The sequence below is a fragment of the Stegodyphus dumicola genome, chromosome 2 (assembly GCF_044657685.1).
Source record: "Stegodyphus dumicola isolate Sdum_Otavi_A_Nest chromosome 2, ASM4465768v1".
Taxonomy (NCBI): Eukaryota; Metazoa; Arthropoda; class Arachnida; order Araneae; family Eresidae; genus Stegodyphus; species Stegodyphus dumicola.
The window spans coordinates 266,654,360-266,680,370 of NC_140769.1; the positions used below are offsets into that span (position 1 = coordinate 266,654,360).

The 26,011-nt window shown below is 35.4% G+C and overlaps 1 protein-coding gene across 1 annotated transcript in view; it reads left to right on the forward strand.

Annotated features, from left to right (window-relative positions):
- LOC118200149 (inactive dipeptidyl peptidase 10-like) overlaps positions 1 to 26,011 on the forward strand; it is a 631,756-nt gene that overhangs the window by 460,886 nt on the left and 144,859 nt on the right. Inside the window, exons 10-12 of the mRNA XM_085812127.1 lie at positions 15,706 to 15,806; positions 21,450 to 21,579; positions 21,919 to 22,065. Of these exons, the coding sequence (XP_085668253.1) occupies positions 15,706 to 15,806; positions 21,450 to 21,579; positions 21,919 to 22,065 (378 nt within the window). The remainder of the gene's footprint in view (positions 1 to 15,705; positions 15,807 to 21,449; positions 21,580 to 21,918; positions 22,066 to 26,011) is intronic.

Sequence of the window (26,011 nt, forward strand, 5' to 3'; positions counted from 1 at the left end):
TCATACATTTCTACGCTTCGATATTTTATCCTGTGCGGTTAATTTTAGATGAAACATAAATATGAAATTTTAATACAACAGGTCATTTTTAACTGCGTTTCATTTAGATTAATCCCTAATCTTTAGCATGACTGTCAGTTTCAACTTTATTTTGAAATTTATTTGCCTTGTCTGTTTATGAATAGTATGTTCTGTAACGTAAGCATCAGTTTGAGCCTTCTAAATATTGACACTATATTATTTACAGATTAAACTACAATTTTAATCACTGTTCCTACATTGATATAAATTTATTGCTAGTTTCATTTGAGATTCCATAATTGGCGTTAAAAAAACTGATTCTATAGCCATTTTCGTACATATTTTTAACTTGTAACATTAACATGAGGTAGTTCCCTTAACTCTTTGACTACTAACGTGATATATATGACCCACTAAAAGTTTGAAAATGACTGCTGGTAAAAAATTAAAAAGTACTTAGAATCTTCTGAATATTGGGGATCATCTTCCAATAGTTGGAAAATCAAGGCGCCGCTGTGCTCGTTGTACACAAATGTTGTTGTTGTTGTTGTTGTTGTATTTAATTATGACAAAGCACACTAGGGCTATCTGCCTAAGGGAAGGGATGCCTTCGTGGAGGACTTTCTAAGGGAAACTGGCTCGTATACACGTTACACATGGGGAAAACCACGAAAACACCCATGCAGCCAGCCTGTTCGCGGGATTCAAACCTCGGACCGAACTACCAGTGTTCAGCGACGTTACCGCTCGGCCGCTGGTGGGCCGCCGTTGTACACAAATGAAAATAGAGAAGAGAACGACTATGAGTTGCCCAACGTGTAATGTTGGGTTATGCAAAGAATGCTTTACCCGGTACCATACGGTGTAAAATTCATTTCATACAATACAGTTTCCCAGAATAATAGGTCTGCTTATAGTACGTCGATCGATACGTGTCGGACATATGTATCCCACCATTAACAACGGCTGGGACATAAGTGTCCCAACCTTAGGTTTGAAAACCATTTGTCAAAAAAAATCTCAAATGCTAAATTTACATTATTTATGACACATTTTGTCACCTTGGATTAAAACGGGGTAATTTTTTTTTTTTTTTAAATTCATACTCAAAGTGAAGTTCTTCAGAAAAAATATGCTTACTGCGTAAATGTTCCTCGGGTGGCCATAATTAAACTGACAGTGCTCACAGTGTTCTGTAGCGCGATCTATTTGCGAGAATGACGCCACATTTTGTAGGAAGATTAAACAAGACGGGGGACGAAGGATTCCGCGAGAAAAAAAAAAATAGTTACAAAACTCACCGCTAAGGGAATATTTGGCGCTGTGTAATAGGAAATAGAGTGTTAACAAATGCAAATTAATACGAAATAAAATTACCTTTTATTATGCACATTTTCTGATTTAGTTCAAGTGCAATGTGGCAACACTTTTAAAAAAGCGATTTCAAAAAGCGATAAAAGACAATGCCTGAGGGAAATCATTTTCATGCAAGATGGAGCCCCTCCACACGTTGCTGTACGGGTGCAAAAGATGCTACCATAGAAATTCACAACAGAAAGAGTCATTAGCCGCTACTTTCCAACTGCATGGCCACCTCGGTCGCCTGATCTTAGCCCATGCGACTTCTGGCTATGGAATTACCTTAAGTCCAACGTCTATCAAGGAGTGGTCCAGGACCTGGCTACGTTGAAGGATAACATATCGCGGACTGTACGGGAGATTCCTGCAGACATGTTACTTTCTGCTGTTGTGCATACTGTGCACAGAATGCAATATGTGGTCCACAACACCGGCAGCCACATTGAACCTCATTTGAATGGAAAATAAAAGGTAATTTCCGTATTGATTTGCATTTGTTAACACTCTATTTTCTATTACACAGCGCCAAATATTACCCTAGCGGGGACTTTTGGAACTAATCCTTCGTTCCCCGTCTTGTTTAATCTTCCTACAAAATGTGTCGTCATTCTCGCAAATAGATCGCGCTACAGAACACTGTGAGCACTGTCAGTTTAATTATGGCCGCCCGTTATTTCTATTGAGGTGAAAATAATTTTTTATGTTTTTTCTCTTTCGTCTTTTCGTCACACCATCTGTCTGGTTATTTCAGCCTTCTGCTTCTTAATTTCTGGAGCCCATGTCTGCCATATTGTCTTACTTCGTCTTCTTTTTATTATTCGCACTGTGGATCCAGGAATTTCTGGTACTTTTATTTCATCTATGCAAATAATGCTTTAAGAAAATGAAATCGAATTAAATTATTTTTCATATACACGTGAAATGTAACGTAATTGTCCAAACACGTCTTCTTGGGTGATTTTAATTTTATTTCCTTTTTCTGGAGATTGACTTCCTTTCCTGGGCATGACCCCCCTTCCAGTGACACGATAAAAAGAGTATCACAAAGGATTTCGAGAAGTAGGAACTGTATCCAACACCTGGGAACAAACTCGGATCTCTTTGACCAGTAACTAAGTGAGTTTACTATTTTAAATTCTGAAAGATAATGAAAATGAATTAATTATCCGAATGCCGTTTAGGCGGTATGTTATCAACTTTCGTTTCCATGTACACGAATAAGCATGCTGGGTTACAACTTCAAGTTTTATGTCTCCTTTAATGTAGCTTTTCACAAACTATGGTCCACGGTTTTCGAAGTCATCTTCGAAGCCTGAACTTGTGGTCCTCGTATTATTTGCGACAAAATTAAGAAGATTTTACATTTATTTCTTGTTGATTACATGTGGCCAATCTTTCACATACATTTTCAGGAGATAGACAGCTAAATATCTGCCTACAAGGTAATTCTTATACCGCCCTCAGTGCTCATAAGAAACTAAAGAGGCTTGAGAGGAAAGTTGGTTTGCGAATTGCATGTGCAAAACAGAGAAATGGCTCATCATTTCCAACCTGTAATCACTTTTAGTAGAAAACGATATCGCTACAGAAAAGAATTTCGCAATGGTACATGTTCGCATTGCGAAAACTTGTACGTCACAATTAGGAACTTAAGCGGTGAATGTAACAAATCTGCATGATCGTTTCCATTTCAATATTGAAAATATTTATTGCAGCTTAATTTTTACTGAAACCTTGAACATTTTAACCGCAGCAAATTGTCACTAAATGAAAGAGCACAGTTAATTAAACTCTCGAATAGCGCTGAACTTAGAATGAAATGCCACACAAAAGATATGGATAATTTCTTTAGTTCATTATCAGCGAAAGCCACAATGGCTGTTATTATTACCGAGAGTGCTTCCAGTTACGCTACGAAAGCATGCGGAAAGGAGAAAGAAAATACCTTATACGTGAGTGTTGAGATATTTCTAATCGCATTCTTACCGGTTAATCTCTTATTCCCATTACATTACACGATACATTATTTTTAGCCCAAAGGGCGTTAGCCGAGAAGGTCTATGAACTTCATTTTGGCATTTTGCTTTGAAAACTATGTCAGTTCACTTTTCAAACTGTTGCTACCAAATATTACAGCCCTGTATTATATTTAAAGAAATTAAATAATGGTTTTGGTTTATTAGATTACGGCAAAGCACTCGAGGGCTATCTGCCTTGAAATTAAATAATGAATAACCTGCATAAATGTATGTATGTTTCTCGCATTGTAACAAAACAACGGTACCTAGACCCATCGAATTTTGAATAACGTACATTTCCACCCGAATATGGACATCTCGAAGCCGAGATTTTGAATTTGTTTTATTATCTGTTTCATATTTCGTAAAACTTCAATTAATTTTTTATTAAGAAACTCAACGATTTCAAAGCGAGCAAAGGCAACACTGTATGAAAGTAATAATATAAAAAAATTATCTCCAACGGGCAAGACTGTATCGGAAATTCTAAAGATATGCTCATTTAAAATTTATTTTGTGGTATTGCTGTTTAACTAAAGTTTTATGGTTTAAGCGCGAAGAACATGATATTTAAAAATAAAGGTAACCCACAAATCGTTAAAAAAAGCGCCCTTTTGGGCGTAATGGAAAATCTGAAAGATTTCATTTTCAGATTTTTATGTTTGCATTTATTACTTTTATTTTTCTCGTTTTAATTCATTGATGCTCTTATAGGTAAACGTTCATTTTGTAAAAAGTTCTATTTTTTATTCAATAACTGCTCTAAAAAGGGAATTTTTAAATCCCTTTATATATGCATCCACTTTGTAACTGGTAATAAATTTGTTTCTTTAGAGTCAGTGTAAGGCCTTTATCCAAAAATATCAACAAGATTTCTCCCCACGCTAATGACAGCCATTACCGATTGTCGTCAGGATTGCATGGACCCTTGTCCCCTTAGGCATTGGGGGTTGGAAGACATACAAAAATACGGGCTAGTCGTTTTTGACGCATTTTTTCACTGTTACAAAAACACGGGACTGTCCGTTTTCGAGGGTACATTTAAGCTAACAATAATCCGTAAGGAACCGTTAAGAGATCTGCATAAAAGAACGAGAAAATACGGGTCAAACCGTTAATGGGTTAAAAGGAAGTATAGCTTTCTGTCACGTCCGATACATACATTAGTTTTCAGTAAGGTTCGAATTATTCTGAAACTTAATCCCATTCTGTATGTTACTTTTGACTGGTTATTTATTGTGTCTTGTTTATGATTTGTTAAACCGTGATCTGTTATAAAGTTATATATATGACCTCTGTAACTGCTTATTTCGGCTTTCTTGTATTTCTTTGCATGTAGTTCTGCGTGTATCTCTGCACATCTCAGTAATAAATATTTGTTTTGCGAACCACGGCATTTTCTATGTTTAACAGTGAGAAAGCACAATACAGTGATTTAAAAATCAGGTTAACTTTTTGATGACTTTGTATTAATAATACAATGTTAATAATTTAGAAGCACGTTTCAATTTTACTATTTCTATTGTCCTTCTTTGCTTTTGCATTACATATGACAATCTATGCCTCTTTGAATCACATTTTCTTCATTCGTTAGCAATAATTTTATACCTGAAAATTAAAAAAAAAAAACTGTGTTTTAAAATTTAGCGTACGATGCTTTTAAACTTCCATGTTCAGTAATTGTCTTTATGCACGCTTGGAGTCGTGTCCCGATTCCTTCTTCTGTACTTTTTTATCTCCCTAGTTCCAGTTTCGTATTCTAAGAAGAAATTTCCAATCCGTGTATTTTTCGCCTTTACTTTGGCTTCTTAACCTGTTCTTCGAGAAAAGCGTGTTTTAGAATTTTATCTTTGGGACTTGAAAATCCCAAAATTGGGGGAAACGTTTTCCAAGGAGGCCACCTCCCCTGAGGGGGGAAATTGAAGCTAAACTCATTTTTCGTGGATGTTCGCAAGAAAAGTAAGTTTCGGATGGATTTAGAATCATGTGAATTCGGAGGATAAAAGTTATGTGCCACAAGTTGCTACGATTTTTTTTCTCAAATGCAAATAAATTCCCTCTGGCTGTAAGCAGTCCTGAATTTTTATTTTTGTCTTGAATCTTCTTTTAGGCTTCTTCGCTAAACTTTATGTATCGCCTTACATTTTAAAACAAATATGTTTTCAAAATCTGTTTTGTTATTTTACTTAAATAAATATGCTTAGGTTATGAGGAATTTCTCCCGCCTTCTCAGCATGCCTTCATGGTGTAGTGGTCAGCACACTCGGCGCGCATTTGAGAGGTCAGATGTTCGAGTCCCGGCGAGGGCATTGATGATTTTTCTTGTCTCCTGCTGCGAAATAACCTAATGTATTTTAAGTATAATTAAATAAATACTGCAATAAAAGAAGGTTCAGTTTAATTTGTCCAACACTGATTCTTTTAAAGTATTTTTTCTCACATACGTACTGACCTACTAAGTTCAGTTAGAAATTAGGATATTTGGGGAATTTCAGCAGCACTGGGATCCATATGCTGCCCGTTTCTGACGGCCGAGTGCCCCTGTTTGATTCCTGATTGAAGAAATTATTTAAAATAAAAAGATTGGTTAGCGAATTTCATCAAGTTTATTAACCAACCTTTTTACTGCAGCTTGAATTTTACATATGTATCGTATTTCTCCTTGTATAAGACGAACATTAATTTTGGGACCCGAAAATTGAATGAAATAAAGAATTATTGACTCACTGGTTTTAATTAGCTTGCTGGATTACGATTTCTTAGAAGAAAAAGTTACATTAAGTTATTGACATCAACGTTTGTTCAATATACAACTCCTCCATCAATGTCAGAACTCACATCTATTAGGTAGACTTCATCTGTTTGCCCCCTAAGGCACACATTAGCCTAAGGTGTAGTTTCCCCAAATGCATTACATCCCTTTATTGTAGACTGTCTAGTCCTAAAAGAGTTCTTCTGTGGTACTTTAATTTTAGGTCAAAAGTGAACTTAGTATACGCTCAGTTGAAAAGCTCCTTTGTTAGCAACTAGAAACGATACCGTTTGAAGCGTTTTACTCCATTTTGTTCTTTAATGAACAGGGAAGGGGGAAACTTCTTGTAAATATCAAATGGAATTTCAGACGTTTCGGTTTTTGAAAGAAACAAGTATGTGTATAAGTAGACGAGACACCAGAATTTCCCGCAGGTTGTGCAAGTCTTGTTTCGCCGCATTAATTGCGAAGCTCCACCCCAATTTTGAGGGAGAAACCCAGGATATGATTGGAATGTCTCCCACCCCTCTTCCTTCACCACCAACCACTCAAGAGGACTTTCGGCTCGCCGTGTATTTTCAGTGCTTTCTTGCCGCGTAGACATTCTACACTTACGAACATCTGTGCCTACTCCAAGATTCAATGCCATCGGTATTGCAGTCGGAGTCGCTGACCACTATACTGTTCGGGCGGCCTTTAAAAACCCTCTGACTGACAAAGCGTATATATAAGGCCCAGAAAATTCCTTGTGATGTCCGTGAGAACGCATATATACGTTCATCTTCCACGAACGCATATATACGTCCACGAAATTCAGGCAATATATTAAAAGTACATAAATCCATAAGTACCACGAGTCGCTGACCACTATACTGTTTGGGCGGCTTTTAAAAACCCTCTAACCGGCAAAGCGTATATATATGGCACAGAAAATTCCTTGTGATGTCCGTGAGAACGCATATATACGTTCATCTTCCACGAACGCATATATACGTCCACGAAATTCAGGCAATATATTAAAAGTACATAAATCCATAAGTACCACGAACGTTTTGACATTAAAATCAACAAATAATTCTTTTAAAAGGTAGGTCTGGAAAATATGTGCTCTCTTAGCGAAAATGTTAGCTTTCTTAGCTTAGAAGGTTAAAGAAACAGGTGAGCAGCAGCATTAGCCTGCTGAAGGTTAACACGGACGGCGTCGTCGACAAACTTTCCCTTTTGGCTTCGTTCGTTGTTGGCTCCGGCTCCGACGTTGTATAAACACAGACCCAATTTTTAGAGAAAATGCGTGTCTTATACACCGGCAATACAGCATATACTTTGCTTAACACACATAGTATCAGAAAATCTATTTATTGGAAATTACTTTGCAATGTGAATAATATTTATTTTTTAGTTTCAAAACCCTTTCCTTTCAATTCTTGCTTCCCACTTACAACTTCCTACCAGAATGAGTTTCCAAGATCTCGCTGAATGCAAATCAGTTAGAAGAAGTATTTAAGGGGAGTTCAACTTACTATGCCGCCGTATTGTACAGTGGATGGACAAAAATACGGAAACACCTTGTGAAATGCATGTTTGAAAAGAAAGATTGATTTTAATGAAATATGTAGGTGGCTCTGGCGTTTTTGACTACTGACGCCACCTATACAATTTCGTAAATGTGCTAAACAGTTCAGTTGTTGTCGGAGTACTGTTATGTGAGGTTGTCATTGCATTATGTCAGAGTTAACAGACTTCGAACGTGGGCAAATTGTTGGAGCACGTATGGTAGGTGCTTCCGTAAGCAAGGTAGCCGAGGTGTTTAGTGTTTCAAAAGGTACTGTATCGAAGATTTATTCCGCATATTTGAAAAGCGGAAAAACATCATCTGCCAAATCACAGCGCGGACGAAAGTGTGTCCTGAGTGATCGTGACAGACGATCATTAAGGGCAGTTGTGACGAAAAATAAGAAGACCACAGCTGCAAAAGTTACTGCTGAAATGAATGTTGTGTTACCGAACCCTGCGAGTACCAAAACAATTAGAAGGGAGCTTCATAAACATTGACTTGCTGGCCGTGCTGCAATTGAGAAGCCACTCATCAGTGATGCTAATGCCCGTAACAGGAAAAGGTGGTGTTTAAGTCATAAAGCCTGGACTATAGAGCAGTGGAAGCGAATAATATGGTCTGACGAATCTTCTTTCACATTGTTTCCCACTTCTAGCCGAGTTTACGTCTGGAGAACGCCATCTCAAGCCTATAATACAGACTTCTTGTTGCCAAAAGTGAAACACTGCGGGGAGTTCTGTTATGGTTTGGGCAGCCAATCGTGGTTCTCTGCTAGCCTCATGATAACTGTGTCAGGGCACATGACTGCCAAGACTTACGTGAACATTTTGGCCGATCAAGTTCATACCATGGTACAAACTTTGTTCCCCGATGGTGATGGTGTCTTCCAAGACGACAAAGCCCCTGTTCACCCAGCTCACATTGTCCAGGACTGTTTTTCTGAGCACGAGAATGAGTTGTCCCATATCCCCTGGCCACCACAGTCACCAGACCTGAATATTATCGAACCTTTGTGGTCTACATTGGAACGGAAAGTGCGTTCTCGTTATCCACCGCCAACATCGTTATCTGAACTTGCCACCGTTTTGCAGGAAGAATGGTATAATATTCCCTTGGCAAACATACAGAAACTGTATTTATCCATTCCGAGAAGATTGCTAGCTGTTTTGGATGCCAACGGGTTTCCTACACCATATTAAGCAAAGAAACATGTTTTTTTAAAGGTGTTTCCACATTTTTGTCCAACCCCTGTACGTCTCTATTGATAATTGCCGCCTAGTTTAAATTAAGGGCCAACTGCGTTAGATACTATTTGTGTCTAGCTTCGGCTAAGTTTGTGTAGTTTAGTATTAGATTAGATTCTTATTTCCTTATCCTGATTTAAAAGCCCCAGTGGAGACTTCCCTGTAAGCCCGAGAAGGGGCCATCTGTTATTATTTCTTTGGGTGAATAAAGGGTATTTTAACCCCTCTCGAGTCTCTGTAGCAAGTACTTGAACTCAACTTAGTTCACTAAGTTCCTCGGCATTATATCCAGACAAAGTACAGAGGAACATTATAACTTTTAATAAAAAATAACGTTTGGTAATTTTTCTAGAAAGGAAAAAAATGTTTTTAGAAACAAACGTTTAGAAATTAACGCTCACAGAAAGTTTTGTAAAGCTGTTGCTATGATAATTAATGTACCCTCATTGCAATATCCAGTTTAATGAGTTATCATGTTTGCAAAACCACTTATTGCTGAAGTGCCAAATTAAAAGTTCCACTCTTTCATTCGTTCTTACCCCTTTAAAGATTAAAATTCGTTCTTAAATTCGTTCCTTTAAATTCGTTCTTACCCCTTTATTCGTTCTACCCTTTCTTGTCATAAATGTGACAAGAAGTTCCTCTAATGTAAAAAAGAGATATAATCTTAATAAGTTAAATTGGATTGATTTTAAGAAGGACTTGACGTCCTTATTGGAACAGTTTAATGCTAAAGAAGTTGATGAAGAGAATCTTGATGAGACCATAGAAACCTTTACAAGAGAAATTACTCTTTTATGTGATAAGAATATATTATAAAAGAGTCGTTATTCAGTTAAGAAAAAGACTATTTGGTGGACAAAATTTTGGATCTTTTAAGATCTAAACTACGCCTTGCTAGAAGAAAATTTCTTCGTGCTTCTAATTTAGATGATAAGAGATTTTTAGAAAACATTTATAAACGTCTAAGAGGTAATTATAAAAAAGAAATTAATTTGGCTAAAAATCGCTCTTGGGATGACTTGTGTTCCCATACAAATCTAAATCAACCTTTTGGTATTCCTTATAAAGTCACTACTGATAAATATAAGTCTGCTTTAACTTTGAGCCAACTTAAAAACGACGATGGCTCTTTTACTGTTTCTATTCAAGAGACTTTGAATTATTTGGTTAAATACCATTTTCCAGAGGATCTGGAGGCAGATGATACGGTTTTTCAAAAAGAAATTAGAAAAAGTTATATAAATTATGAAAATAATATCAATGATTTAAGTTTTTCAAAGGATGAAATTCAAGATGTAGTGGACTCAATGGAGTGCCCCAGGATTGGATGGTATTTGTTTAGATATTATAGAGGAAATTTTAAGAATAGATTCTACCTTTATGTGTAGAATTTATAATGTCTGTTTACATTGTGGAATTTTTCCGAAGGTCTGGAAAATAGCCTCTTTAATAAAGAGGGTAAAGAGAAGAGTGATCCTTCCTCTTATAGACCTATTTGTCTTTTATCTGTTTTTGGAAAGATTTTGGACAAATTAATGACAAGAAGGCTCTGGTTCCATTTAAATATTAGCCATTTCTTGAATTCTTCTCAATATGGCTTTATGGAAGGTAGAAGTACCACTCTTGCAATACAGGATTTATTGGAAAAAGTGGAAGAAAATAAAAGGAATAATTTACATACTGCATTGGTTTCTCTTGATGTTAGAAGTGCTTTTAACAATGTATGGTGGCCGTATGTTCTTTTTCAATTAAAAAGATTTAATTGTCCAATGAATTTATTTAAATTGTTTTCAAATTATTTAAGTGATCGTCTAGTAATTTTTCAAGAAGGAAATATTAGTATTTCAAGAAAATACAGTAAAGGATGTCCTCAAGGATCAAATTCAGGTCCTTTGTTATGGAATATTCTTTGTGATTCCATTTTTGAATTACATTTTAAAGATAATGTTGTGATTCAAGCTTATGCTGATGACATAATTGTTATAGTTTCTGCTAGTGGTCGTCATACAATCGACCAAGATATTGATCATACTTTGGCATTGATAAATGATTGGTCCAAAAAAGTTAAATTGGAATTTGATCATAGAAAATGTGCAATAATGGGTATTGCAAAGAAAAATAAAATGATCACTTTACCTAGAGGAAGGTTTAATGGGCACTCGCTAAAGAGTGTTAGGCAAATCAAATATCTAGGAGTTATGGTAGATGATCAACTTTCTTTCTTGCCTCACTTGAAGATGATTAAACTTCACTGTGCTACAATTTTGAACAAACTTTACGCTATTAAAGGACTTAGTAGTGATATTAAGAAGATCTTTTATAAAAGAAGTATTGAGAGAAAGATTCTATATGCCTGTCCTGCTTGGTAGAGAAATAATGTGAGAATTAATAACCTGTTGATTCAGATTCAAAGGTTAGCTATGCTAAGCATTACAAAGTGTTTTAGAACGGTCTCTAGTGCTTGCTTATTTACCTTTAAGTGGCTGTGAGCCCATTTACTTGATTGTACAAAGAGAATGTATTCTTTTTAATTTAAAGAATGGTAAAAGTATTGATATTGATATTGATTTTGAATTTTTTGAAGAAATAAATAATGTTGAAATATTAAGTTTGAAAAATGTAAAGCATCCTGCATTATATTCAAATCCGGATTGGGATAAGAAAGTTCCTTCAGGTGAAGGCTTTGAAATTTTTACTGATGGTTCCAAAATTGCAGGAAATACTGGATGTTCTTTTGTTGCTTTCTCAAGTGGAGAAATAAGTACTGTTCAAAAATTTCGTTTAAGTAATAATTCTTCAGTTTTTCAAGCGGAAGTTTACGCTATATTAAAGTCCTTGGAATGGCTTTTGAGAAAGAACTCTCAAGAAGAAGTTAATATTTATTCAGATAGCCAATGTGCAATTCAAGCTATTGCCGCCTCTAAGATTTATACGGATTTGGTTATTAAAACATTTAAATTATTTGGAAGTTTCTAAGAAAAGAAATATTTATTTTCATTGGATTCGTGGACACATTGGTCATTCAGGGAATGAACTTGCAGATTTTTATGCAAAGCAAGCCTCTAAAAAAGAGGTTATAGATGAATTTCTTCCAACTTCGATTGTTTCGTTTAAGAATTCATTAAGGATTAAGATAATACAAGTTTGGCAATCCTATTGGGACAAAGAATTGAAAGGTAGATTTACCTATAAGTTCTTAAAAGAAGTTAATACAAAGAAAATTTTTGGAAATAGCTATCTGAATCAATTCCTTACTAACCATGCTCCTGTTCCGTATTACTACAATAGATTTAATATTAAATCTATAATGTGTCAATGTGGATCTAGAGAAGCAGATGTGGAACATGTACTTAATTGTGCTTTGTTAAAGGATAGATGGTGTAGATTTATACCAAAATTGAGATTTGAATCGGATGTTGTTAAAATATATATGGACGAAAAATCAAGAAAAGGAATACAAGATGTTATGAAAAATATTACAGAAACAGAAGAAGATTTGTTTTTAAGTTCTCAATAAAGTTAATGAATAAGAAAAAGTCTTTTGTTAAAAATGTATTAAAAATTATTATAATACAATCTTCTTAAAAATATTAAGTAACATTGTTAAAAATTGTTGTATTATAAAAGCTCATTGAGATAAAAAAATTATGTAATATTGTATTTAAGTTTTTGTTTTAATAATTATATTGTATTAAGAATAATCAAGAAGATTGTAATTTTTGTTTTTGTCAAATTGTTTTCAATAAAGATATTTGTTGGCGGTGCCAACTTGTCTTTTGTTAGGGGACGAGTACAGTATGGTGGTTGTATTAAAGAAATGAGTAGTTCCATTAATCCCTGCATATACCGCAAGGTTCGCAGGATTTATTAACCGGTCTTACCCCTTTAACTGAAATCTGGGAATCTTGCATGTTATGGAATTTCGACCATAAACTCAAAAACATTTCGAACCACTGTATCTTATGCACTTAAAATCACTGTCAATTACGTATGTTTCTTTTGAAGTGTATCATTAGAGATGTGCTCTTTTAAACTGTTGAGTTCTTCGTCTCCATTCGATGCAATATGGTAAACATACTTTGTTATGACTCAATTTTTATCATTGTTTACACTGTGGACAAGTCTTACCACCATTTAAGAAATTGCCAAATAAAACTTGTTGTAATGCAGTCCATCGTATTTTAGCGGTGTTAGTTTAACAGCAGATTAAATAATCCAAAACCTATTGTCAGAATTCTTTTGAGCACAGATTTTTTCCTGTGTGTCAGTTTGAATTTTCGCATCACATCAGTTTATATTTTTACATGATTCCTGTTCTCCAAGAAAGAATTAATGTAATTGTAATTCAGAATTTATTAAATTCCACCTTCCTTTCCCAAACTGTCTTTTTTTTTGTCTTATTCCCTTTGGCTGTACATTGTTAAAATATCTCTTTAAGAACTTTAATTGGAGAATGTAACTTTATTATTCTAGATGGCTGTTCATTAAAACAATCTGTTTCTTCCCATAATTTTTAAAAGCTTATAATGCAAGTCTTACAGCCTGCTGCTTCAAAGAAATTTGGCTTTAATTTATGTGAGTAGTTTCTGAATTATTTCTTTTTCAATCATATGTGTCTTATCGTTAAAAGTATTAACAGTAATAAAAAATATTTTTATATTCAAAATAAGAAAATGTTAACTTCAGATTGATAAAGGCTTTTCCAAAAATCTTTTGCGAGGAAGACAGGGTCACCATCCTTCTACAAACTAAAAATTCCATACTTGATCTTGTTTTTTGCAATGAAATGTCTAGCTATTCTGTCTGAAGTAATCTAAGGCTGAATTTTGCGTAATCATAAATTTTGAAATGCCGTTCTTTCCTAGAGCTTTTGTTATAAAGAAAGAGAAAGTTTCGACCATAGGTTAAATAGTTTTACTTCTAGGTACCATGTTATATCTGAAATTCCTATATTGTTAAATGTTAAATAAGAAACTACTTGCCGTAAAAGGTAGTGATCGTATAGTGAAACGTGTACAGCATTTTTGCGTTGTGAAAAAAAATGCATCCCGGGACCGCGCCGTGAGAGGATCGAAAACATAAAACATATACAAGATATAAAGGAAAAGTTCATATTAAATATATAAAGAAAACATACTGTAAGAGGTTCCAGATTAAATATCAGTTTATTCAATTACAACACAATAAGAAAAATCTTAACCTCATCTGAGAGTCTGTTCATTTAAATTCATAAAAAAACTTAAGGTTTGTCTGGTGATTTAAAAGAAAGGAAAGGGAAACAATTTATGGCCTGAGAGTTAAATTTTAGATTCGACGTTGTTTTTACTGCTAAGGACGTTTTTGAAAAAACTTGCCTAAAGTTCCAACACACCAAAAAAAATAATACTTATCTTGAGTGGACATCTTGAAGTGGAGGAGAGCTCATATCTTAGCTCTATCCTTACGTCACTTGGCAAATCCGCAAGACAGAGACTCGAACGGCACGACAATAAATTACATCAGCTATACCGTCAAATCTTACGCCGGCTACTGGTTTCCATAGAAGAAAATTATTCCCACTGGAAGCAAGAGAACAGCTTACACCGCACGGCTGTCTGCCTAGACTCTCAGCTCCACCCAGGAAAACGTAGACAATTAAGCTAGGCATTTTAGAGAACGGCTAACGCAGGCTTCCAGTTGACTAAGGTGACATAATTCCTTCTGTTTTCAAGTCGGAGTTCCGAGGACATCGTCCTGACTTTTGCCGATACAGATAGAGACCCAAGTCTCTGTTAATTTTTTTGTTATTCGCTCAACAGTTTTTTTTTTCTTCGCATTTTTGAGAAAACCCGCGGCCGGGGAGCATAATTGCCGCTCCCCGCCGGAAGCACCGCTCGATGCCGACTAAATCCTTTCCTTTCTCCTTCGCAACACACACAAGTTTTTTCTCAGTCTCCGTCAACAAGTCCGTCAAGCCCGAAAGTCAGCGAATCCAAGAAGTGACTGCCTAAGCGAGTCAAGAGTAAGTGTGTCTCGCCTCTTAACCAAACGCGGCCGGGGAGCATATTTGCCGCTCCCCGCCGGAAAACATCCCGCTTCGTAATTACATTTTGTCCAGCAAGCCCGTCAGTCCAGCAAGCCCGAAAATCAGCGAGTCAGTCAGAGAGTCAGCCAAAAAGTAAGTGTGTCCAACTCAAATTTTCTTCTTGTCCTTCACCAAACGGGCTCCCACTATGGCTTCACTTATCGCCCCCTTAATTATGGCAAAATCTTCGTTTTCAACTCCAGAATGCGGAAATAAGGGTGATCGCGCATGCGCGCCCTTCTTCACTTAGCCAACAACCGGACCCTCAATCGCCAAAACCTGAATGACTTACATTGAAAGACAACCTTTGACCTTTCCGTCACGTACTTTCCTCTCTTAAGGTCAACTAACAATGAAAATTCTTTCTCGAACATTCTAAAGCGCGTGAAATCATGACTTGGCGAAAATTGCCTCCCTTTCCCTGCTTCTTTCACAATGAATAAAAGTTTGTACAAGATTTACAAATAGAGGAAAATAAATAATACTCTTTTAAACTAAATAATATTCCCAGAAGCATCTGTCTTTCCCCAAAATTAAAGCCTTAAAATAAATAATTCATAATCAAATAAAAATTAAGATTTCCATAAATCATAAAATCATTCACCTAATTTTTATAACGCTATCAGATAATTTCTCTACATAACACTTTTTAGTTTAAGGATTGATATAGTTTCTTCTTTCAATTTCAGCCGGGAAGGACCAATCCAAAAGCTAGCCTTTGGGTGGCTGATTTTACTCAAGCTTTTCCCGTGACGGAAGAAGTGATGCCACCTCCAGAAATCAAAGATGAGTAAGCAGATTTTATGATCCTGTATCTCTTGCTACTGAAACAAAATACTAAAAATTCTTTTAACGATGTTTTATGATTCGTAATACACGTTATGCAGATTTTATAACTAAAATGTGTACTATAAAATTAAAGCCTTTTAGTGTTTACAGGTCATAATTTGAGTGTTACGTATTATTTCAAGCATATTACACAAATGCATCGGCTTCTACGAGGTTCTTTGATAAAAACGTATTTTAAAATTTTAGAATTTGTATCACAAGCGTAGTTGAAACCTAAATGTTCTGATATTCTGGGTTAAATATTCTCTGAAATATAACCTATGATCGGAATCCATGGTACAATGGGGGAGAAAAAAAAAATGGCACAGTTCTATATCTCCCGCTCTATTGGGCTGATTGACGAAATTCAACTTGTGTTTCTCATGTTTTAAAACTGCGATTTAGGATATTTATTAGATTTATATATAGCGTTGTTCTAATATAGGTATTCTGTCACAAAATCGGACTTCTTCTGAAATGACATGCCAGTTTTTTCCATACTTCGATTCTATGATTCAAATTATGGCAACCTAAGTGTTGTAAAAATCGCACGATTAGTTTATAAAAATTAGTTGTCAAAATTTTAGCTTCTCAATGTTAATTAAATTTGATATATATTTATTAATACCTCGTTTTTTATTAAACTTACTTGATTCCTTCTTCTAGAATTCGAAATTTATTCTTAATCCAAATACAATTCGCACATTTTTTATGATTTATTTTTAAAATTTGTATTTTTAAATATTTTTTCTAAATTTTTCGAAAATCATTTCGTATATTTTTCCTATATAATTTTTAACATCGTTTTAAAGGCACACCAGCAAAAAATTAGAATTTCTTATTCAAAATTTTCCAAGATATGCACGAATTTACATATTGGAGCGTTTTTAAATTTGGCATCTTTTTTTGAGCGATAATAACGCCATACGCACTTTTCTAAAATTATTTGAAAGTATGAACGATGGCTTTTTTCCCGCTCGTCTACAATATATAAAAGAAAACGAAAATGGGTTGCTATAAATTAAGAAGTTCGCCAAGTAAGTTATTCTTGGCGAAACTGAAAAAAATACGCCAAGATAAATTTTTGAATTTCTCTGTAGATTTCGCACCAAATTTTACAAAATTTAATATTTTGGCATAATTTGAGTCGTAGAATCGAAATATGGAAAAAATTATATATATCATTTCAGAAAAGTCCGATTTGTGTTCAAAATACCTATATTAGAATGATACTATACATAAATCTAAAATATATCCTAAGTCGCGCTTTCGAGCCATGAAGAACGCAATTGGCCCAGTAGAACGGAAGATATGGATTGGATTGCGTTATTCAATTATGGCAAAGCACACGAGGGCTATCTGCCTGAAGGGAGGAATGCCTTCGTGGAGGACTTTCTAAGGGGAACTGGCTCGTATACACGTTACACATGGGGAAAACCACGAAAACGCCCATGCAGCCAGCCCGTTCGCGGGATTCGAACCTCGGACCGAACTACCAGTGTTCAGCGTCTTTACCGCTCTGCCGCTGGTGGGCCGTGAACGGAAGATATAAAACTTTTTTTTTTCAGTGTGCCTAAAGCATTAAAGAGGGATCCAATAAAATTCTTGACAAACATAAACTGTCTGTAGAAAATTCCTGGAATATGTTCACCTAGAGGTATTGTAGTTATATCCGGTATTAAAAGTGTTATCGTATGGTGTATTTAATTATGTCAAAGCACACGAGGGCTATCTGCATAAGGGGAGAGATGCCTTCGGGAAGGACTTTCTAAGGAAAACTGGCTCGTATGCACGTTACACATGGGGAAAACCACGAAAACACCCATGCAGCCAACCCGTTCTCGGGATTCGAACCTCGGGCCGAACTACCAGTGTTCGGCGACTTTACCGCTCGGCCGCTGGTGGGCCTGTTATCGTATGGAAAATTACTCAGTTCTTCCAGCTAATTTTTTCAAATTATTATCGTATTTAGAAAGCAAGTTTCGTCTGCATCTAACTAAAGAGTTAAGCACTACGTATCTTGGCTTGTTATAATATCTCAACTGCTTTGCTTAAATTTATCAAACGGAAAAAGACAACAAATTTTATTTTGTTTCCCCTTTTTTTTTGTGGTAGTTGTTTCTGTGGCACAAATCATAAAAATAACGCCCACATAAGCAGAGAGAATGCCTAAATATATACACCACCCACAAGATTATCTAACTTTATCGAAAACATTCAAAATCAATACTTTGAAGCGGTTTTTCATAGTTCCCTAACAAGATAGCTTTTTTATAAATATTTGTCAGATTTTCATATGTACGATATGTGTTATTAAGAACTTTTACGAGACTTGAAATATCAAAAGCAGAAACCAGCTGCTGGTTTTAAATTTTTTATAAGACCTGTAAAAATTTGTTATTACCATTTCTTGTTTCTACAGTGGATATTTTGAAAACCAAACTTATTTCTTTTAGATATAATTCCTCTAGAGTTAAAACGGTATTTTAGGCAAAATAAGTCAAGATAGGTTATTAAGAAAAAATAATGTGCTTTTAGTGAAAGAGTGTAAAACATACTGCTCCTGGGAAAGCTAATATATAATAAAAACATGTAACTCACATTTCTTAACTTTTTGAGAGCGACATATTTTGGTTGTTTTCCTTCGAAATGCAGAAACTGAAATTATTTAGGTTAACTAATAATTATTTTATGACGTAAAGAAATCTTAAGTAGAGAGTGAAATCTTAGAAGCATCCATTTTCTATGTAAACGTTTACTTTTTATTGCCCAATTTAAGATGTTAAAAGGTATTTATTTAAGGACTATTATGAAAGGATATCGATACGAGAAATTTTTGCATCATCCCACAATTAATTCAATTTTCTCTTATTGATCAAAACATGACTAGTGCTTTCTTTTGTAATTATATAGTAATCGCAGAATATTTAAATATTATTAGGTATTGCAAATATCAAATGAAGACGAAACACATCAATGTAAAATTATTGTTAAAATTAATCAAAAGAACAACCTTATTTTGGCCTAGATCAGGGGTTCTCAACCGGTGGTACGCAAGAGAAAAATAGGTGGTAAGCAAAGATGGATTGGATTATTTATTTATGGCAAAGCACACGAGGGCTATCTGCTTAAAGTGAGGGATGCCTTCGTGGAGGATGTTCTAAGGGAAACTGGCTCGTATACACGTTACACATGGGGAAAACCACTAAAACGCCCATCCAGCCAGGGCCGTTCGCGGGACGAACTACCAGTGCTCAGCGTCTTTACCGCTCGGCCGCTGGTGGGCCAGGTACACAAAGATGAGAAGTATTTTTAACTATTAAATTCAAAAATTAAAACCCCAACATCCTGATTGAGTTTTTTTCTCTAACATTCGTAAATTTATGCGATCTGAGCTTTGTTCAAGAGTGTTAGTGGTAGTAGTACTTTCGATTATTTCAATTTCGATATATTCGATATATTTCGGTTCGGTATATTTCGATATATTTCGATATATTCGATTTCGATTTCATCAGTGTGGTTTGCAATGCAACGGTCAAAAAAAAAAAAGAGCGTAAAAGTTTCCCATCAAGGAATACAGTTTCCATATTCAGAAAAGGAAAATAAACACATTTTCGACAGCTAATCACAGCTGGACACTTAATCACAATTTTGACTTTGCTTCTGCAAAAATTACCCATAAGTTTGCTTCAACTGGTGAACTGGACTTTTTTAGATATTGGTGTTAAGAGTCTTCTTCCTGCACGCTGGGCATAAAAGTCTGGGAAACTCTCAGATTCTCTCCCATGGGTGCTCTCCTTCAATATTGGGGTGGAAATGCGCATGAAAGTCGGACTGTCACCTATATGGTGCTGAAGGCTCTGGCCAACGATAGACAAAGACTTGTACTCCTTGCTACCACGATTATTCGTAGGCTTGTTCTGATTACGTCAGATAAGTCAGATTACTAACAGCAACATATTTTCTTTTTCCTAAAGCAAAAGAGACTTTATCGTCTATTTAGAGAAAATGAGAAGATAATGTAGCGCAGGTTTTATATATTTTTGATAACTGTGCCTTAGACTAAAGTTCAATTTTCATTTTTGACGTATTTTATAAGTTACTGCGGAAAACTACATTTCTTAAGGAATGACTTAGCAATAATAATGTAAAGTCATATGAGTCAGTCAGTGTTAGAAGATTGCAGTAAATACAAAACACAACAAAAACGAACATTGCAGTAAATACAAAACAATTCAAGTTTTATTTACAGCCCTTACGGGGGTTTTATGTATGAATCCTTGGTCACACAATATATATCAAAACAAGGAATCACATCAAGGAAACAAGTAAAAACATAACTGTGTAAGGACCCTAAGTTTTACTAACGTTTATTTTATTTTAAAACTGTACTATCACTTCTTATTTTCTACTTCCGGCCAGAATTAAACGCTTTAACTTGTTTATGCAAATTGTCTTGCTAACGCCCAAGTATTTAAGTTGTGGCTTTTTGCCAAGAGTTAGAGAGAGAGAAGGAGTTTTACGAAGCAAGCCGCTTGCCACTTCCGTTTTACGAGTTTTCACTCGGTTGCTGGTTTCTGGTTGCCTTTAAGGCCAGAGGTTTAGCCCTCTTGATATTTGAGAACGTATTGTAGTTTCAGCAGCTCGACGTACTACATACGTACCATTTTAAATAAAGGCCAGTCTTAGTGGTAGGCATTTATACTAATTCAAAGTTAGCTTTTAGTTAGTAGTTTTATATTCTTACGTTATGATCACAAATGGTTGGTCTCTGTGTTCCGAAGTACCTGTAAAGTATTGAAAATAAAGGGTTTCGTATACCCTTCCTGCTTGTGTCGTCTGTTATACACAAATCTTGAACATAGCTTGAGTAAGCTCCCTGTTCTTATTCAGGACGCACGATGTTTCCAAAGCAATTCAAGAGAAACACAAGTCCTGATAACTGGATTTAACATCGTGTGAATTTTTTGTTGTTGTTGTTGGGCTATGTAAAAGACCATGCTTTCGAATTTCCGTCTCCGCGCCATTTAGCAGAACTGCGTGAAAGGATCACACTTGTTATCAGTACCGTTAATACTACCATGTTGAACAGAGTCTGGTAGAAACTGGACTTGACTAAGGGTTCACACGTAGAACCAATATACGGGCCGAAAATAAAACTTGAATTGTTTCTTTATTTTTGCAATGTTCTTTTTTGCTGATTCGTCGTAGTTCTTTTACTATAGCCTCTTAAAACCGGGGAGGGAGTTATGAATAACCCGATATAAAAGCATCGTGTACTGAAGACCTTGTTTTCCAATCCCTTTCGTCGCGCCATTTAGCAGAACTGCGTGGAAGGATCACACTTGTAATCAATACCGTTCATACTACCACAGTGTTGAACAGAGTCTGGCAGTAACTGGACTTAACTAAGGGTTCACACGTAGAACCAATATACGGGCCGAAAATAAAACTTGAATTGTTTCTTTACTTATTGCAATGTTCTTTTTTCCTGATTCGTCGTAGTTCTTTTACTATAGCCTCTTAAAACCGGGGAGGGAATTATGAATAACCCGATATAAAAGCATCGTGTACTGAAGTGCTCATTTATGCTCATTTTCCCCAGGGATTACTACTTGACGATGGTTCAGTGGATTGATGAAACTCGACTGATGTCAATCTGGCTGCGGCGGGTGCAGAACTCGTCTATTGTGAGCATCTGTACTACAGCTGATAGTGGATGGATGTGTCACAAAGTAGGTATCATGAATCGTTTGATATGTTCATCGGAATTTCAATTTTTGGATTCAATGCAACTTCAAACCATTTCTTATTTTGTTCGCCTTTTAATATCTGATAATTAAAATAAAAATTACTGTACAAACACCACGATGATCTTTATGATGCTTTCTTTGCAAGTTCACGTTAAAAGCATCAGAAGAAAACTATTGATACTATTTTTATAGCTAGAGTACTATATGGTTTGAGCAACCACAAATACAGGGTGTTTATAAAGTCCCGGATCCATTTTGATGTTTAATAATGGGAAACGTGCTTGCATATGTTAGTCTAATGAATATATGTGTTTTTTTCAGCACATGCAAGAAGATACCACCTATGGCTGGGTCGACATGTATGAAGCTCCGGTGTTTTCTCAAGACAAGCGCCACTACTTCCTCAGGTTGCCTGTAGCTGACGGGAAGGCGGGCAGATTTCGACACGTGGCCTCTTTTGATTTAAATGTAAGTAAGATATCCGTAGAGTACGGTACGTAACATTAATTAGTTGATTACGTATCAGTAAATTCATTAACCCCTTCGCGCCGACTGTCACGTATACGTGCCAGCAACGAACACACTTATCTAACGGCCGACACGCAGGCGTGCCAGAGGATTGTTCCGTTCTCTACCGACTGTCACGTATTTGTGCCAGTACTTTGGAACGTTTTTCAAACTATAATTTCTGCCACAAGATGGCACTGTATGTCCATATGGTTTCAGATACATGTACATTAGACCTTCTACTCGAAATGAGTGAAGCATGACTCACATACACGTGTTTTTGATTATATAAACAAACGGAGAAGTAAATGTTTCCGAATGGCGTGATTTATGACGTCTCTTTAAATCGCACTTTATTCGCACGTGGTAGTTGTTTACTGTAAGTAGAGAAGTTTTATTTGCTCTAAAGCGTTGGGTATTTCGGTTTGCAGTTCAGTTTTTAGAAAATAATTAGATCTTGTTAGACGTGAATTCTTTGTTTTTACCGTTGCAATGTCGAAGCGTCGAAAATGTTTAACAGAGCATGAAATAGCAGAAATGATGCAAAATATTTCAGATATTGATTCTGAAATTCTGATATTCTGATATTGATTCTGAGAGGTTAACTGAGAGACATTTTCCAAAACTTTGTTCAGAAGAGACCGATAAGAAATTGAGACGACGATGCTTCGTTTGTTCACATTCCTGGAAAAATCCTCCAAAACGGCAAATGAGTTATTACGAGTGCAAGGAATGTAACGTAGGGACTGTGTGTAGATCCCTGTTTTCAAATTTTTCATACGAAAAGAGAATTTTAAGTAATATATTTAGTTTTCAGAGGTATAATGTTAAAAGTCATAAAATGGTGAGTAATTAAAATAAAATGTGTAAAATATGCATTTAAACAAGAAATAAGGTAATCAAAGTATATATATATAAAAATATCTATAAAGCATAAGCCGTTTAAATACTCTATAGAGCATTATTAAATAATGCGTTGATACTTCGGAAATTTCATGGATTTAGGCTTAATAGCAAAAAAGCCCCCGGCCCTGGAGAGACGCTCGCGTAAGACACTGCCGGCCTCAGCGATAAGCGCGCGTTTTCGCTACCCGGCTCGAAGGGGTTAACGTATTTTTGCTCATCTGGCATAATAACTTAATTAGTTTGATTGCGTATTAGTAAATTCATGAATGTATTTTTTGCACGTGTGCTAGAATAAATTAGTTGACAGCGTATTTGTACATTCATTAATGTGTTGTATTTCTTGCTCATCTGGTAGAATAAATTAATTAGTTGATTGCGTATTAATAAATTAATTAATGTGTTTTTGCTCATCTGGCAGATTAAATTAATTAGCTTAAACGATTGCTACCTAGAATTTACAGCTAAATGTGTGGTAGAGCTCGTAAGCGAATGAACGCTTTAGCTCAGAGAACAGAAAATAAAGAATTGTTAATTACCCTTTATTGTTGAAAAGAAAGTTTACAGGTGGCCCTTTCTTAAGACGTACAGAACAGCCTCCCCTTGGGCTTTAACCCTTTCGCCGTCCTCTCCTGTCCCCGAAAATTTTCCCCCAGCGGGCCGTCTGTTTTTCGTAGCGTGTAATGTTGTTTTCTCTGCACATCATAACTTCCCATACATCACTTTCGTAGTGGATGAATGTCAATGAATATTAAGTAAGATTATAAGGAAATAAAGCATAATGGAAAAATAATATCTCTGCTTATTTCTCACAGCAGGATAATTTCATAACATCTGATCCAGGCGGTCCACTTCTCCCATTTTGTTGTTGTAATCTTTTACAATTATTGGTTTTTTTACAGTTCTTTTCCGTGTTCCAACATCAATCATCGAGTTGTTATGGACTGTACTCATCAAACGTATATCCTTCTTGTCTTTCCAATTCAAAACAACCTCATTTTTTCTCTTTTTCTGCTGAGTAGAGGTTGAAGCCATCGATCACTGTCTTGTATCTTGTGTAAAATGGCGCGAATATTCATAAAACCAGTAGCAAATTCAATTAGAAATAGAATGTCTGATTAGTGCTGCCCTCTAGGAGGTATTAGAACAAACAAAAATAAAAACGGTAAATTTTTTACATTATGGTAACTTGGCGAAATTTTGGCGACCAACCATGCTACAGCAACCTGCCAGTTTTGTTTCGGACGCCATTTTGTTTTCACAAAGTAAAAGCTTTTTTTTTTTTTTTTTTTTTTTTTTTTTACTCAACATTTTTCCAACAATCTGCTAGCCGAATTACGCTTATGCTAGAACTTTTACGGAACCAAAGTGCTTAATCATGACGAAGATTAGGTGCGAAATTGGGCGAAAGTGCGAAATTGGGCACTGCTCCGCGCGTTTTTAAGAATTGCACATACACGGTATCCATGTACACGTCGACCTATTTTCACTTAAAAAAAACCCAGAATTGCACAAAAATAGAATTGCGCACACTCTTGACTTATATATATACATATCGGCCTATTTTCACTTAAAAAGTAGTCCTAGCTAGTAACCTTTATCGCCTCACCAAAATGTCGCCAAACTACCTGTTACCATATTCTAAAGATTAGCCATAAAAACTTAAACAAGTAAACATTTAAAAAGCGTTTTAAACGTTTAAAAGTTTTAAAATGTAGAAGAACGCTTGTAGCGCGTTACGGCCGCCCTGCGGAAGTTTCACTTGAACGCGCTAGACGCGTTACGGACGACGAAGAGGTTAGCTGAAAAATACTAAGAACTAAAACTTAAGTAGTGCTTAGCTAAAAAGGTATAGCCGAAGATATCAAAATTCCACAAGAGTTGTCCCCTTAAACGCTAACTAAGCGGAGAAGCTAACAAGGGCCTTAAATACGGCCGAGCTTAATAATAACTTGCTTGAGTGCAACTAAAGGGCGAACGCGCGCTAGTCAGCATCTCTGGCTCTCTAACGAAGTCAGTGAAACTTCGACTTGAAGTACTGCTCTTCTTTCATTTACATTTAACGGCGATTCTGAAAACACATTCTAGTAGAAAACTCGTAAGCTGAAATTAGAAGCGATAGGAAAGTAGCTTTAGCTCGAAAGATAACTGTTAGCAACTTAGGATAAACCTTACAAGCTGATTGCCTATTAGTAAAATTATTAATGTGGTTTTTGCTGATATGGTAGAGTAAATTAATTAGTTTATTATGTATTTCTTCCTCGTCTGACAGATTTATTTTAATAGTCTAAGATTGTGCAAACTAACCTCCCCCCCCCAAAAAAAAATGAAGAACTCATTTTTCGACTCGAATTTTTTTTTAAAGAAAGAAATAAACTTTACCTTTTAATTCTAAATTATTATAAAATCATAACCCAGTTGACTATTATAAGAATAATGCAATCAAATTTTAATGAAAATTTGAAACAAATCAATTCCACCGTATAACGTACTTTTGACACAGTTTAAGAGTTGTAAGTTTTGATGCTGTTACTTTTCAAATAACTTCGATAAATAATTCTTTGAAATCGAATTACAGATTTTTCTAATTTTGACCCACCGACAAACTGACTTAAAGCAAATATCTGCCAGCCACATAGCACCTCGTTTAGTGAATTTACTTCTCTAAGTTCGATTCGATTCTTTGAATTCGAATTAAAAATTTTTCTAACAGGTTTACATGACCTCAACTAGCTTGGTTTACATTTCCGATATTGTTGGACTAATTTTTATCTAAATAAATTCGATAAATAGTTCTTTGAATTCGACTTACAAATTTTCCTTTGATCTAGATAAATTCGATAAATAATTCTTTGAATTCGACTTAAAGATTTTCCTTTGATCTAGATAAATTCAATAAATAATTCTTTGAATTATAGATTTTCCTTTGATCTAGATAAATTAGATAAATAATTCTTTGAATTCGACTTACAGATTTTCCTTTGATCTAGATAAATTCAATAAA